General features: G+C 36.3%; 5 protein-coding genes across 5 annotated transcripts; 3 read left to right on the forward strand and 2 right to left on the reverse strand.

Annotated features, from left to right (window-relative positions):
• Positions 1-472: 472 nt before the first annotated feature.
• Cbr-grd-9 lies at positions 473-2,531 on the forward strand (the record flags this gene model as incomplete). The annotated part of the gene is made up of 7 exons (XM_045237751.1): positions 473-625; positions 742-1,146; positions 1,200-1,353; positions 1,402-1,688; positions 1,733-1,831; positions 1,881-2,221; positions 2,432-2,531. The coding sequence occupies 7 exons, from the start codon at positions 473-475 to the stop codon at positions 2,529-2,531; spliced, it is 1,539 nt and encodes a 512-aa protein (XP_045094083.1).
• A 215-nt stretch (positions 2,532-2,746) lies between these two features.
• Cbr-srd-16 lies at positions 2,747-4,186 on the reverse strand (the record flags this gene model as incomplete). Its single annotated transcript, XM_002636798.2, has 5 exons — positions 2,747-2,877; positions 3,263-3,605; positions 3,650-3,803; positions 3,851-3,937; positions 3,984-4,186. 5 exons carry the CDS (start codon positions 4,184-4,186, stop codon positions 2,747-2,749), a joined length of 918 nt encoding a protein of 305 aa, XP_002636844.2.
• Positions 4,187-5,051: 865 nt separating this feature from the next.
• CBG09294 lies at positions 5,052-8,218 on the reverse strand (the record flags this gene model as incomplete). Its single annotated transcript, XM_045237752.1, has 7 exons — positions 5,052-5,145; positions 5,191-5,345; positions 7,231-7,299; positions 7,348-7,626; positions 7,672-7,825; positions 7,883-7,969; positions 8,016-8,218. The coding sequence occupies 7 exons, from the start codon at positions 8,216-8,218 to the stop codon at positions 5,052-5,054; spliced, it is 1,041 nt and encodes a 346-aa protein (XP_045094084.1).
• A 1,509-nt stretch (positions 8,219-9,727) lies between these two features.
• CBG09293 lies at positions 9,728-11,377 on the forward strand (the record flags this gene model as incomplete). Its single annotated transcript, XM_002636796.2, has 4 exons — positions 9,728-9,963; positions 10,157-10,511; positions 10,807-11,134; positions 11,184-11,377. The coding sequence occupies 4 exons, from the start codon at positions 9,728-9,730 to the stop codon at positions 11,375-11,377; spliced, it is 1,113 nt and encodes a 370-aa protein (XP_002636842.2).
• A 1,630-nt stretch (positions 11,378-13,007) lies between these two features.
• Positions 13,008-13,773, forward strand: CBG09292 (the record flags this gene model as incomplete). Its single annotated transcript, XM_002636795.1, has 2 exons — positions 13,008-13,121; positions 13,579-13,773. The coding sequence occupies 2 exons, from the start codon at positions 13,008-13,010 to the stop codon at positions 13,771-13,773; spliced, it is 309 nt and encodes a 102-aa protein (XP_002636841.1).
• Positions 13,774-15,364: the final 1,591 nt, after the last annotated feature.

Raw genomic sequence — 15,364 nt, forward strand, 5'->3', positions numbered from 1 at the left:
GACATAAAAATCTCAAAAAATTTGGAATTAGCGGATGCCCCCTTTAAATGGCCTTATCTAATACGGATTTTATGAAACAACAGAAAAAACAGAAAAAAAACCCCTAAAATATATTGTTTGACATTCAAAAATTCTGTACGTTTTCAGTGAAAAATATTTCATAATTTCGAAAGTTTTATAGAAAGTTGTTGAAACACCTTTTTTGCTCAAAAATTGCTCAGTTTAGAAGGCCCCTTTCTAATTTAATTGGTCCTGTTATAGAAGGGCCCTCCGGAGGTACCTTGGAATAATAGAAGTGCTGATTCTTCTATCACAGAATTTACGGTGTCACTTAAAATGTTAAAATTGTGTGATTTGTACAAACAACAAACATACAATCTCTTTAGATAACCGATATGGAGTACCTAATAATTCTTGCAAGCGAATCAAAGATCCGAAATTTCAAATCCGCGGACAAATAAAAATAGTCCCAATGTGGGAGTTTATTTTGATGAATGAGCCAACGGGGAAGCGTGTGAAAAGAGCTTCTACAACTCATCAAAACAGAACGATTCATGCTGCTCATTCCGGTGGGAAGACCTTTTTACAACCACTACCTCTTCCTCAGAGATGGATACCAAACGCGGTAATTTTTATTTCATGATTGTTGAACTAATCACTTGAATTTTTTGTGCGATGTTCTGAAAGTTCATCTAAACCATCTATCAAACTTTTTTAAAATGCAATGGTTGATTGTTTCAGTCTCACAACCCACCACCTCGACACCATACTCTTATCCAACCTGTTGATTCCAATGCTCCAAGGCTTCCACCTCCACAACGGCACGTAGTGGAGCGTCAAGTTGTTCCAATATTGAATCCAGCCCAAATCTACAATGCAAACCCATATTCCAACCAACCAATTTTAGCACAGAACTCCAAGCAGAACTACAGTGCTTATCCGCCACCAGCGCCTCCACCTCGGAATCCCCTTCCAAACCTTTATCACCAAAATTTACAACAAAATGCTACAGGACAGCCTGCACAGTATCAGCAGCAATCAGTGAATACAAACTATAATCAACCTCCGCAACGACGTCCTCCACAACTACAAGTTAGTCCTCCGAATCAAGCTATAGAAACTAATTATTATACGGATAGAAATGTTGTGAGTAGGTAGAAAATGGGATTTGGTAATAGCGAGTTTTAAAAGAATTTCAGGGAAAATATCAAAGTCCAAAAAATAGTGGGAGAAATCGGAATAACAGGCGGAAAGGGAAGAAGAAGAAGGGAAGAGCAAATTCGAAAATGTGTAGATTATGTAGGGAAATGTCAGAAGAGGAAGATAGTGAAGAGAAGGAAGTTGCTTGTGATTGTGAGTGTTTTTGAATGAAGTTACTTTTTCTAAGGTCTGAGATTTCAGTATGTTCAAAGTCATCAAATAGGGGCCGTGGAAGGAAAAAGGGAAGAAAACAAAAGACTAGAACAAAAGACAGCAGTGAAGAAGACGATAGTGACCGTGATGAAGACTCTCCAGAAGGCGAAGGAGCACAAATCGATGATATAACAGAAGATGGAGATGGCGATTACTACGATGATGAGGACCGTACTACACAGAAACCCACTACCGTATCCCAACCCACAATAATTGATTTCGCGAAGAGGGCAGAGCAGAACAAACTTATGAGGATTCCAGTTTACAGGGGAAAGGTTATTGTATTTTCTTTGAAAATGATCAAATTTCAAAAATTCAGAAATTAGAAAACAAAGACGCCTATAGAACAGGATCCGGAGAGCACGGAGACGGAGATGGTCACAGGGAAGAAGAAGAGAAGTCCGAGTACAGTTCTAATGTGAGTTTTGAATTTCAAAGCAATTTAAACTATCATTAAAATTCTGAAGATTCGAGAAGGAGAAAAACAAACGAAGTACTCCAGCAAACCGAATGTAAAGTATTCCTATCCTCCGAAAGATACTCTTCCACTCCAAACTTGTTTTCATAATCCATCTGGATATGTTTGCTGTAATTTGGAATTGAATAATGTTGTCGAATCGACATATAAAGAAGTAAAAGAGCTCCCGAATTTCAATCCTTGTAACCTTCAACTTATCGCAAATAAATTGCAAAGAGCTACGGAAAAAATGTTTGGACACCCGTTCGAAAGTGTTGTGTCTCATGCGGATTTTGCTCAAAATATCAATTTCTCAGGAGATTTGGTCTGTAAATTGGAGATTGATGGAAAGTGAGTCAGCTTTTTTTGAATGTCTCGTTTTCCTTTTGTAAAAATTGAAACATTGTTATTATCTTTCAGAAAAATGTTATGTTTCAAAAATCAAGTTCTTACTGATAGTGAACAGACGTTCATTTTAAAACTATCAATTATTTGTATAGAATCAATCACTCAACAATTTTAAATGTCCATTATTACATTGTTCAAATTACACATTTTCAGATACATGATTGTATACGGTACCCCTTACCATGCTGATGACGCAGTCGGACCACAAGGGCCCGATGGAAAACCTTTACCAGTCAGATCGTTAAAATTATGAACACTTTGATGATAACATTTTATTTATGTATGATTAAATTATTTTAAATACACTTTAAACATTTTAAATCAAATTATTTCCGATTCCCGCTCGACGATTGATCATGTTGACTGTACATCCGTGTTTGGGTTCTTTCTTGAATTACACTTTTGCAGCATTTTTTACAAAATTTTCTGAAAACAAAATTTAGACTTTTTCCATCGAGAATGTTCTTTCTACCTTATAAAAAACAATCGGTACGGTTTGATAAAGACAATATATGTTATTGGGGAAACTACAGGCAGGAATATGGCAATAGAAAACACCAAGTGTTCATAGATTTGGCCACTGAGGAGACCGAATTTCACTGGAAATATTTAATTACTTCAAAGTGTTTTTAATCATATTTGTAACAGGCCGGGCCGGACTGGGTCGGGCTTTTTTCGAATTTCGAAGGCCGGGCCCGGCCCGGCGATCCCGTCATTTCACAAGTTTTGAAATTTTCAAAAAACACATATGTGATTTTTTTCGATCAAAAAAATTTTTTTTGAGTTTTTTCGACCTTTTGAGATCAAACCGACAAACAATCCAAAAAAAACAAAAAGAAAAAAAAATGGAGAGAATTATATTGAGAGCTCAAAATTTGGCTCAAAAATACAGTATTTTTGATACCGGGCCTGGGCCTTGAAAATTTCCTCAGGCCCGGCCCGGCCCGGAATATTACAAGTGTGTTTTAATAAAATTTTACTTACGTCCCATGAAGAGATAAGTTGTGAAGAAAGATGTAGATGGGAGGACAGCTTGAAGGGTCAAAACTCTCAAAAGTTGAGTGTGCAGTGCTTTAGTTTCTTTTGACATAGATTCTTTGTTCTTCGTTAATATCTTCACAGTTTTCCATCTAATTATAAAAATTGAAATGTAAACTGGTGTTACTTGAAGTGTAGTATGAAGCATTCCATATACTACGGAAGGAGAATACAAGTCAGTTATTCCAGTCAAAAGACCTATATGTTCACTAAAGTCGTAGTCTGGATGAACTCTTCGAACTATGGGCAATATCTCATAGCGTTCCACGAAATTGCTCCAATAAGTGACCTGAATAGTCTTATATACAATCACTAAATGTACTAAAAACGCACTCCTTGCAAGAAAGAAGGGAAGTAAAATGCCAAAATCACCAGGATTATAGTTTTACGTTTTAGACTAATCTTGAACAAAATCAGATATCGATAACCGAATGAAATGAGCAATGACCAGATTGAATGAGTAAGAGTGTGAAGATATAAGCTGAATCTAAAAATGAAGGGTTTAAGTTAACAAGAAATTTTATAGGTTCGTACCCAACAGCACATGTTGTCAGACCAAAATATTTGCAGGAACCATTCATAACATGGGCCATTGAATCTTCATTTGGATAAGGGAGAACTCTGGAAAATTAAAAATAAAAAGGTGTTCTCTCATTTTTTGCCTCACCTGATTTCGATGAAAGTATCCAAAAGACAAGCCAATAAATCTGTGATAGCAAAATTGATAATCAAAGTTGCATACAATCGGATAACTTTAGGAGATTGAAATAATGCCAACAACAAAAGAATCAAGTTCAGAATAGTTCCGGCACCTCCGAAAAAGGCATGCAAAATTCTGAAGGTGGTGGTCAATTCAATGTCCACAGACATTCTAAAAATGAAAGAATCAGAAAAGATCAGTCGAAGGAATCTTAGGTTAATAAAACGCACGAATTAACGACACTCAAATATGAATATATATCAGGGACCTAATCATATGTCTACATCTAAGTACCAGTTTCCACCTTAATTTGACTTCTGTCAAGGGACCGAGAGATCACGAAGAAAATGTGGCTAGGATAAGAGTAGCTATCAATGGTGAGCAATAAAAAAATAGTTTCAAAAAAGCACGTGGTTTTTGCTTTCTTCGTAAATGAATAACTTAGACCACCTCCATCCCTTGCCCGGTTTCCAGAAGTTTATTAGATCAGCTTCAGAGAAGTTGCCAAAAAGAATTGCGGAACAGAATTATCTTCGTAGTTCTATTTTTATGTTTGATAAAACGTGCCACTCAGAATTGGAAGAACCTAACGAAAATTCTCTTTTTGATGTTGACCACTAATCCGCCACTTTTGGGAAATAATTGAGGGATTCGAAATGCCTAAAAGAGAACTCAAGACATCTAACGATAATCGTGGTTTGTAGGAAAAACAATAATTATAGTTTTTAAACGTTTTGCTGGGAATCTGAACAAACTCTCGTATAGTTAATAAAAGCATATTTAACTGATCAGAAAACTCCAACTCTGGTAATATTTTTAATACAATGATGAACCTTTCAGGCTCTTGGAACCGCTTTGTTATACAGTTTTGTATTGTTTTCGATATTTTCCTGTAATTGGTCTGTTTATCCAGATTCTTTTAGCATTTATCCAAAACATTTACTGAATGGAACACAATAAACAATTTTAATATGAAAAAGAAATTGAGAACAAAAATCTTTAAATCTTCAGGGAGGCCTCTTTCACCTGGTATTGTTATTGTCTGGTCGTTGAGTAATCGTACTGAGTATAGAACCTTGTTCGGTTCTTGTCTTCAACCGCACTCCCAGCACACTTTCCACAGAACGTTCTGAATTTTTAGTAAAACAGTTAGTCGGAAAGGTATGCTGTCTACCTGAGCAAACATAGTCTATACGGTCTGACATAAATCAAATAAGTGATCGGGGAAATCACGGGCATGAAGATCACTGTGGAGAATATGAGATATTCGAATACTTTTCCACGGAGCAAGCCGAATTGCACTGTAACATTGAAGTTGTAATGCGTATACTGTAAAACATGTAATAAAAAGGCCCCTAATGCTAAGTTTGAGCTAATTTTTCTTGGCTCCTATCCGAGATATCAAAAATGTGTCAACTGATAAAACGTTGGTGATATTATGACAAACAATTTATCAGCGGTCAACTTTTAAAAATCTTTGACACAAATTGAGAAAAATTGGCTCAAATTAAATATAATTGGCCCTTAAATTGCAGGTTTTACAGTATACTAATCTTGAGAAACTTCATCAAAACGTTGTTTTATCATACAGGTTTTTGAAACTAACTAGCAATGTAGATACAGTACTGGCCAAAAAGGTATTCGCAAACGATTTTTTGAGAGTAACTTTGCTGAAACTTAAGGGATCGATCTGAAAATTTTACTGTGCATGTCGTACACGGTGACGACAAATTGCGTACAAGGAAATTGCATCATTTTCAGAAATTTTTTGTTTTTTTTCAATTTTTTCAATTTTTTCGTTTTTTCACTTTTTTCATATTTTTATATTTTTGGATATTATGGTTTCTAAGAATGTTGGTTTTGGCTCCTATGTATTTAAAACTGTTTACAGACATGGCCAGACCCCTCGGAAAAAAAAAACATCTCTCAGGACATCCGTAAAGCCATCGTCATCGGCTTCAGAAGTGGATGTTCCAAGGACCTCTTGGCGCAGCAGTTCAATGTTACTAAACGTGCCATCGAGAAGATCTTGAAGCAGTTTCGGGATGAGGTAATATTCGAAAATAGTATAGTTATGGAAAAAATGTTTAGGGAGCCTTGGTGGAGCGAAAATCGCCTGGAAGACCGCGTATCACGTCGAAGAACATGGATCGGAACATCGTCCGAGCTTCAAGAGAGGATCCCCAGAGGAGTTCTACGGACATTCAGATGGTCGTGAAGACTCCAAATGAAGTCACACCATCCCTGAGAACCGTCAGAAGACGTCTTCAAGATGCTGGACTCCATGGACGACGGCCAGCTAAGAAACCATCGATCAGCAAGAAGAACAGAATCGCCCGCGTAGCATGGGCCAGAGCTCATCTCCACTGGGGACGTCAGGATTGGGCTAATCACGTGTTCAGCGACGAATCCTAGTTCAATCTGTTCGGTACTGACGGTATCAAGTGGATTCGCCGTCCGGTTGGATGTCGGTTCGATCCCAGCTACCAGCTCCAAACCGTCAAGCATGGAGGTGGATCGGTGATGGTCTGGGGCTGCTTCTCTGGGACTTCAATCGGCCCGCTGAGAAGAATTACGGGCATCATGGATCGCTTTGTGTATGAAGACATCTTGGAGAACACAATGAGACCCTGGGCACGGTCTACTGTGGGCCGGGCGTTCGTTTTCCAACAGAATAACGACCCGAAGCACACCTCGAAGCACATCAAGGAGTGGTTCCGACGCCGCCACGTGGATCTTCTGTACTGGCCAAGTCAATCTCCGGACTTGAATCCGATCGAACACCTCTGGGAGCATGTCGAGAGACAGCTTAGAGGATCCGTGCCTCGAATGCCAACCAGAAGTTCGACCAACTCCAAGATGTCTGGCAGGCCATCCCGATGTCTGTCATCGACACTTTTCTCGACTCGATGCCAAGAAGATGTCAGGCGGTAATCGACGCCAAAGGCTTCCCAACGAAGTACTAAAGCTATTTTATTCATTTTCTATTGTTATTTTTCGTTTACCGGTCTATCCTAGATCTCAGAAGTCAAAGTTCCATTTACCGGGTTTTTGCAATTTTCATGAATTTTTCGATTTTTTTTCCATTTTTTGAAATTTTGACTATTCTTGTTGTTGAATCAGTTTCTTTTACCGTTTTAAACTTTGTCTTAAAATATCAGATTGATCCGGGAAGTTTCAGAAAAGTTATGCTCGAAAAACTATTTGCGAATACCTTTTTGGCCAGTACTGTATAAACCGCAGTCCATGCAGCTACAGGAATCAATGCTTGAAATGTGAGGGCCTGAAAATTCAAATCTCTTTTATTTTATTCCCGGATGCATTCATCTACTTTCAGTAATTGAGCATGAACAGCTTTTGTTTCCTTTGACATCACATTTCGACTCCTCATCAACATTTTTATGATTTTCCTTCGAAGAATGAATATTGATATGTATACGGGAGTCACAGGAAGAGTCATATGAAGAATTGCGTACATTGCAGAAACGGAGAACAGGTTTGTTATTCCTGTCAAAAGACCTGGTTCCTCGCTGAAGTTATATTCCGGATAAACTCGTTTTGCAATTGGAAGAATTGTGGCACGGTCTACAAAATTTGTCCAATACGTCATCTGAAAATATCATTTGTGATAGTATATTGAAGTGTGGATACTTACGGCTTGAATGAAAGATGGTATGTAGAAAATCAATATTGTCAGCAATACATGTTTGAGTTTTGGAGATGTATGGAAAAGAATGAAATACCGGTAACCAAACGAAATTAAAAGGGACCATAAAGAATGCGTCAGTGTATGAATGAAGAGACTCAATCTGAAAAAAGTTAACCGAAGAAATTCAAATCACTGTTGTTGTTGTTGTTAAAGTTACCCTATTGTACATGTGTTCAATCCAAAATATGTACAGAATCCATTCAAAATGTATGTCATTGTAGCTTCGTTCGGAGAAGGGAGCAATCTGGGTAGGAGATTGTCAGTTGGTTTATTTTTGTAACAACCGGTACCTAATTTCAATGAACATGTCTAACAAACAAGCAAACAAATCTGTCAAAGCGAAATTGATAATGAGTTTTGAATACAACTGGATAGCTTTTGGAGATTTAAAAACTGCCAGAAAAACGAGAGATCCATTCAGAATTGTGCCGAGTATTCCGAAGGAAATATGCCAAGTCTGTGCAAAAACGACCAAGTTATGATCATGAGCCATTCTGAAATTCAACGTTTTTAGACGGAAATATTTTTAGGTCAAGCAGAAATTAGAAAAAGTAATTTTGAAGGATAAAACCGGAGCGCTGATAATGTGCCGAAAGTTAATTTCGATTAGTTTTATGATCAGCAGACTTCAGAAACGGCTGCTTTTTTAGAATGTCATTAGTCAGAGGGTCAAATGAATGATCATGGTGTCTTGTGATTACTGGAACAAGTGACGATAAAATAAATGAGATCAATTTAACAAGAGATCAGGCGATTTTTACGGAATGGGAAGTCTGATGGAAATTTTATAAGTAAATAAAGTTTGCTCAGATTTATTGGGAGAATGATGCAAAACATAATATTCGAGAAAAAAACAAATCTGCGAAAACCAGGGAGTACATCAAAAAAGGTTAGAACCAATGTATCCTCGATGCACCTGAGGACCCTAGGCTTTATTTCATTGAAGGGTAAAATACCACTGACAAGTGAACGCTAATTTATTTGAAAATACACAGAAGCATACATGAGGGATATTTGTAAATTTGGGGGACATAATTCGGAGGGTACAACAGAGGGTACAACAAATCGGTTTTCCGGTATTTTGTACCCCGAATCGAGGATTTTGTACCCCTAAATTGCTTTATACCCCAATGACCCCAAAATTTTGGACCCTCCGATTTATTTTCCGAATTTGGGAGTTTTTGAGGTCTTGAAAATTTGCCGAATTTTTTAAAATTTTGATAAATTAGATCGCGATTTGGTGTTTATTGTGTACAACAAGTACGAGAAACACAATGGTGTTAAAATACAAGCTGCAATATTTTTAGTTTTCGAAATATTCCGGTCGCAATTTGAACAACAGCTCAAAATTTACAAATCACCTCATGTATGCACAGAAGACATGACAAAAGTATGTAAGATATAGGGGAAAAGTTTGGAGACCAAAGGTTGGAGATCAATAAAGCAATGACGCAATTTTTATACTTATCCATGCAATAAATTCATTGAATCGTCAAATCAAATAATTCCGAAAGCATTTGGTTTTGCAGTAGGATCAATTTAGCACCTTTCATTCGAAAAATTCAAAGAATAGAATAAAGTTTGTGTTTTCGTCAGGTCTCTTCAAAGTTCAGTTAAAATATAGTATACTGTGAAATTCTAACACCTGCATTAGAAAGAACCCTTCTCTTAAAGGGACCCTTCTGATACAGGTTTTACGTTAAACCCTTTTCTTAAAGGGACCCTTCTGATACAGGTTTTACGTTATTCAGAATGCATGCCTTTGTTTTTATAGCTTTGTTAATAGTCTAAAAACCCGACAAATCCAGTTAATTGGTGATCTGTCTCTTTATCTTATTCCCTAAATGTATTTTCTTGTTTGCAGTTTGATTGAATTTCGAATCATTTAAGCGAAATTAAATAATCAAATTTTGATATCTTATTCCTTCTTCCCCGCCTCCACCTGCTTTCTAAACTCTCCGAATCTTTCGAATCACTAGTCATTTTTAAGAATTTCATATTCATGCCGTTCTTTCCAGAAGTTTCAATTTTCTCTCGATCAAAGCAAGAATGGAGTCAACTTTTGTATGATGATAGGGAAATGTGTTCCAAACCAGGACCTCTCGGATACAGTATCAGCTTAACAACCGCACATATGATTGCTGCACCTATTTATGCTGTTGCATTTTATACTTTGTATTCTGAAAAGTCGTCAAATTTTAAAATGTATAAAAGGTATTTGGCTACACATGCTGTCAGGTTGGTTATGCTTTACTATAAAAATTATTTCTATCGTACAATTAAAATTACATTCATTGATTTTTCGATACATGTCAGTAATGTTCAAATTCAGTTCCTAGCATAAAGCACACAGAGAACAGCTGTATTTTAATTGAAATTCAGTCGACGCAGTAATCCAATACATCTGTTACTTATATTTTTTGTATTTCAGCAATGTGATATTTGAATTTCACCTGTCTGTAGTCATGAAGCCAGTTCTATATCTTCCATATCCAGTGATCAGGTTTACTGGCATTTATAATTTGAAATATGTGAATGGAGGATTCACTTTATTTGTATTCCTTCTCATTATTGTTGTTACATGTTGGTCAATTGTGGAATTATTTCATTATCGATTCAAATTGATTGTGGATAGTAGTTTAAGTTCAGAAGGGGTCAAAAGAGCATCAAAATTAGCAGCTGTCAATTGGTGGATTCTGATATTTGGGACGATAGCTACAGTGTCTTCATTGGCTTTGAGTGTAGTTGGGCTATTCGATCAGACAAGTCATAAAATAAAATTTCCGGTGAGCGAATGTGTTCAATGGAATGATTTATGGTTTAATATTTCATGGTTTCCATAAAAAATTCTAACAAATTAAGGATAAATTTAATGAAAATATATTTTGGTGAATATTCGAGATAAATAAAAAATACGGGTTCATGTTCCAAAACCATGTAGAACTTTGAGTGAGATTCGTTAGTCAACCCACTTGAGCATGTGTTCCAAGAATACGAAAGTTCAGCAAACGACACTTCAAGGGATTCTCTAAAAAGAACCTCTCTGTAAAAATCCAGTGCAAAACAAATTCAAAATTACAGATTCTGGATGTGTACCCAGAAATTCTCTGTATGTCCGCACTCACTCTCCCAAAGACATCAGAAACTGGTCTCAAACCAATTCATCTTTTTAATGGTTCTGCATTATTTTCTGTAATTATTGGATCATTTTTATGTAGTTTTATGGGTGGGACCTCTTTATTTGCACTTCGAGAAATGGTTATGCAAACTAGAGCTTCATTAAGAACCATTGCGATGCATAAATCTTTTCTGATCAGTCTGTTTTGCCAAATTAGTGTTCATGGAATAATGTTGGGTTTCCCTATCTTCATTTATGCAATATCTGTGATTTTTAATGTTGATGGAAATGGTAAATTCTGTAACTTGTATAACTGTTTCAATTTTTGAATTTATTTCAGGATTCGGTTATGTGGCACTTGTAATTGCATCTCTCCATGGCACTATGAGTACACTTGCGATGATTTTTCTCAATAGACCGTTATATGAAGTATTCCTAACAAAAATTTGGAGAATTTGCTCTGCAAACAATGTTTTTCTACGGGACCAATCTTCATTTATTTCAATGGGTGCCGCTTCTCGCTCTCGATTCTAATTTAATAGTTTTTGACATATTGTTTCCTCTTTTCCGGGTAGAAGACTTACAGAATTCTTCGAATGTCTAGAAAATAAATATATATGATTTTGATATCCCTGTTTTTCTAATGCATATACTTTGGAGATTTTTTTTACTTTCCCAGATTGTGTTTTGGTGTCACACAAGGTGGTCGGGCCTTTTTTTTTAGTGAATCTGAATAATTCACACCTGAAATCCGATTTCATTTGTTTTTTTCTTAGTAGAACCTGCGAATACTCCGTTTGTTGGGCAGCATTCCCAAGTATTCTAAAAAAGTGTGTCGACGTGTTTTGTTCCAAAAATGAATACCTTTGTTATGAGCAACTTCAGAAAACTATGACGAAAATTTCAATGGCTTTCCGTTTTTATTATTCTAGCCCTCGTGTGAAATATCATTGTTATTTCTATACCCCTTGTAAAATTCGTTCCAAGGATACATTATATTTTGGAATTCTGTTATTCAGATTTTTTCTTTCTTTGTGAATTCTATGAGAAAGTTTTATTTCCTTTTTTTTGCTTTTCTGTGGAACAATTTTCTCTTTAAGCGTTCGGTTGCATAGCAATAGTGCCCTCTCGAAATGTGTGTTTTTTTGTTGGAATTTCCAAACTTTTGAATTTGTATTCAATGTTCAGTCTTCAGGCACGCAAACTTGTAACTTCCGTTGATTTTTTTCAATTAGAATAATAATAAAATTTCTTTTAGTTGATTACCGTAAGATCGGTAATAGAAGGGCTCTCACACTGTCCAGTTTGAGCTAATTTATCCCGGACAAAATCTTTATGATGACAAAATCTTTTTTATCCCGGACAAAATCTTTATGACAAAATCTTTATATCTTCAACAGGAACCGAGATATATGGACACCAAGTTGACGGTTTGGATGACGCTCTATCAGAGTGTTTACGGTATTTGAGATGAGAAATACAAATTTCAGTGTCTAATGAAACAATAATTTTTCAAACTAGTATTTAATGGTTCAAATTTTAGCGAAAATCATATCTGAGAAATATCGGGCGGAGCTGGAAGTGGAAAACATCTGGACTCCAGGTTTGTTTTCTGAAAATGCAGCCCCTTACTGGGAGATCTATATCTTGGAATTTCTTGATTTTCATGTTTTTGCTCTTTTTTGCCAGGGTGCTAACACGATCATCACTCATCCTTTGATATAACTCCCAGGAGATTCTTCTTGATGTTTCTTCTCTCGCCAAGAAAAATGAAAGCACCATTTTCCCATTCTCCTTTTTGCTTCCAGAAAAAAAAACAATTCCATCGAATTGAAATAATCCATCCTTGTTCTCTTTTCTCCATTGTACTAACACACTAACACCCCCGGATTCATCTACTCTTCGAACAAAACCACTTCAAAAACCCCGACGACAACCACAACGTCAACTCTTGTTTCTAATTCCATTTTTCTTGACGTATACAGGGTTTTTTCTTCTTTTGCTCTTCTTCTAACAAGTCTTCGGAAGTGGATGGCGTCGTCGCGTTTCCTGCCGAATCTATTAGGAATCATGGACTTATTCGCGATTCTTTTCATTCTTTTCAAAGTTTCTGTGTCCATATCAGCTCAAATGTTTCCCAATCTTCTATTTTAGGCTCAAAACGATGTCCCGAAGCTGTTTACTTCTGTTGGCAATCATGGTTTCGGTCTTGGTAGAAGCTCAAGGTAACTGGCTGATGCAACGAAATCTTCAACAATATCAAAATATGGGGACAATTGTAAGTTTAAATTTAGTTAGTTTACAGTACCGGTCAATAAGATTTACAAATTTTTCAGTTGATTTTCTACCATTTTAGCTTTTTTCAGGATTCTGGAGCTTGGCTGTCAAGTTTCCGATCCCCTTGAACATTTTGGAGGGTGTGAAACATATTTAAATTTAAAACTTTGCATTCACAAGCTTTTTGAAATTCCCAGTTTTTTCACTTTTGTCCCGGTTTTGTACTGAAAAGTTAAAAAATCGGCAAATATCTAGGGATTTTCAGAAAAAAATTTTGAATTCAAATTTTTGAATTTAGGCCTGTGTTACATTCTCAAAAATTACTAAAGTGATCCGAAACTTGAAAGCCTCCTGACTCTCGAAAATGGGCAAAAACTGCTGAAAACATGTACATATTTGTATTGACCGGTATATGTTTAGAATATGTTTTTATTCGTAAACAAATTGAAGGTTTCCAGAACGACGAACAAATTCGCAACATCAAAAAAACCTTCCTCCCACCTCGTTACCAAAACCTTTGGGGTCGAGGTGAATCGAGCAAAGTAGTTGGACACTCTGCATTGGCTCCACAGAACATGGATGATTATAAAATGAGAACTCAGCAGAGGCAAGTGTTCTCCTGGCAACCAAGTAACACTTTCAACGAATGGTGATTTGTTGAATTCTTTGATTTTATTGAAATTAATAAAGTTGATTTCTGTTTTTGGCAAAGAAATATTCAATGAAGTTCATTTTAAAAATATGTCGGTAATGGGGTCTTAGTTTTTGAAACCAACTTTTTGGAAGAAGTAGTGAATAATAACGATTTCCTAGTCGTAAAAATACTGTCTCGATGTATAGAATTCTTAGAATTACGAGAAATTAACGAAAAGATGAAAGATCTGTAGGGCTTATGGATTATCAACATTACAGTAGTTCTAGAAAACCCATGGAGAGGTAGGAACAAAATGAAAGCATTGTTTATGGATTGATTATAGTAACCTGTGAAAACCGAGAAACAAAAATAAGCAAATGGAATCAATAAAAAAGTAACTGGAACTGATATTTGAATCAAAACCATGTAGAAATATCGAATCTGGAGTTGATGAGTTTTCAGTGAAATCGTGAATTTAGCCATGAAAAAAAGATGATACATACAAGCACCACAGAAAAAAAACAGTTGTAAAGCTTCCCCGATTAAGGTTATCAGGACCAGAGCCATTGTATATTCTCTTCATGGCGGATCATGAGTTATCACAAATATATCATTGTGAAAAAATTCTTCAGAAGGACATGAAAGCTGTTCTAAAAGATCAAGAACGACTTTTTCTTGGTCTGGAAATCCGATTCCAAGCATTGCTACCGTAATGGTAAACATAATAAAACGAAAACTGTAGTAGATAAACTTTGTCCGGCGAGTTTTGATAGCATAATTGTTGATAGGAAGTATGTTGTATCGATTTTCAAAAACTGATACCATCGAGAAAATGGTCGCATAACAAATGAACGCAGAAACGACAAGTTGGACAGGTACTGGAACTCCAAAAGTGGCAAGTAAACCCACTGGAAACCCAGCCAAAAATGGGAAAAAGAAATAAGGGGTCATTAAACAGGTTACTGTTATGTCGTAAATGCAACACCTGAAAAATTTCAAGGTTTACTTTGATAATGAAGTGTGTAGAGGAAAAATGGTCTTCATTTAGTAAAACAGGAGCTGCATTTTTAACGAAAGCATTTCTGCTGTATTTCCTTTAAAGGGGGACTCCGACCAAAAATTTTTATTGCATTAAAAATGTTCGAAAAGTTGTCTATTTTCCCAATATTATAGCGAAAAAAATTCGAAAAAAATCCGAAATCTCCGAAAAATGGCGTTAAACGCGAAAAAATTTCGAAAAAAAAGTTGCTAGGAGGAACGAGGATTTGAACTCCCGCGCAGTGAGAAACCTAGGTCACGGCGCCTGACAGCAGTTTTTTCAAGTGGCCGACAGTGGTTTTTTACGTTTTTAACCTGCCGGACATGAAAACCGAAAAAATCCGGAAAAATTTCCATGTAAGAAAGGTGCTATTATTCTTGTGCAAAAAATTGGAGTTGTGGCCGAATTTTCACACAAGTTAGGCCACCGTATTTCAAGGAGAATTTTCGAAAACACAGCCGGCAAACGAGTGCTACCGTAACCCAACAATAAATATCTTCGCAAAATTTTTGACTTATTTTTTCCTTTTTGGCGATTTTTTCGCGGGTTTGGCCGTTTTTTCACCATTCGG

This window comes from Caenorhabditis briggsae (assembly GCF_000004555.2).
Source record: "Caenorhabditis briggsae complete genome, chrV, whole genome shotgun sequence".
Lineage (NCBI taxonomy): Eukaryota > Metazoa > Nematoda > Chromadorea > Rhabditida > Rhabditidae > Caenorhabditis > Caenorhabditis briggsae.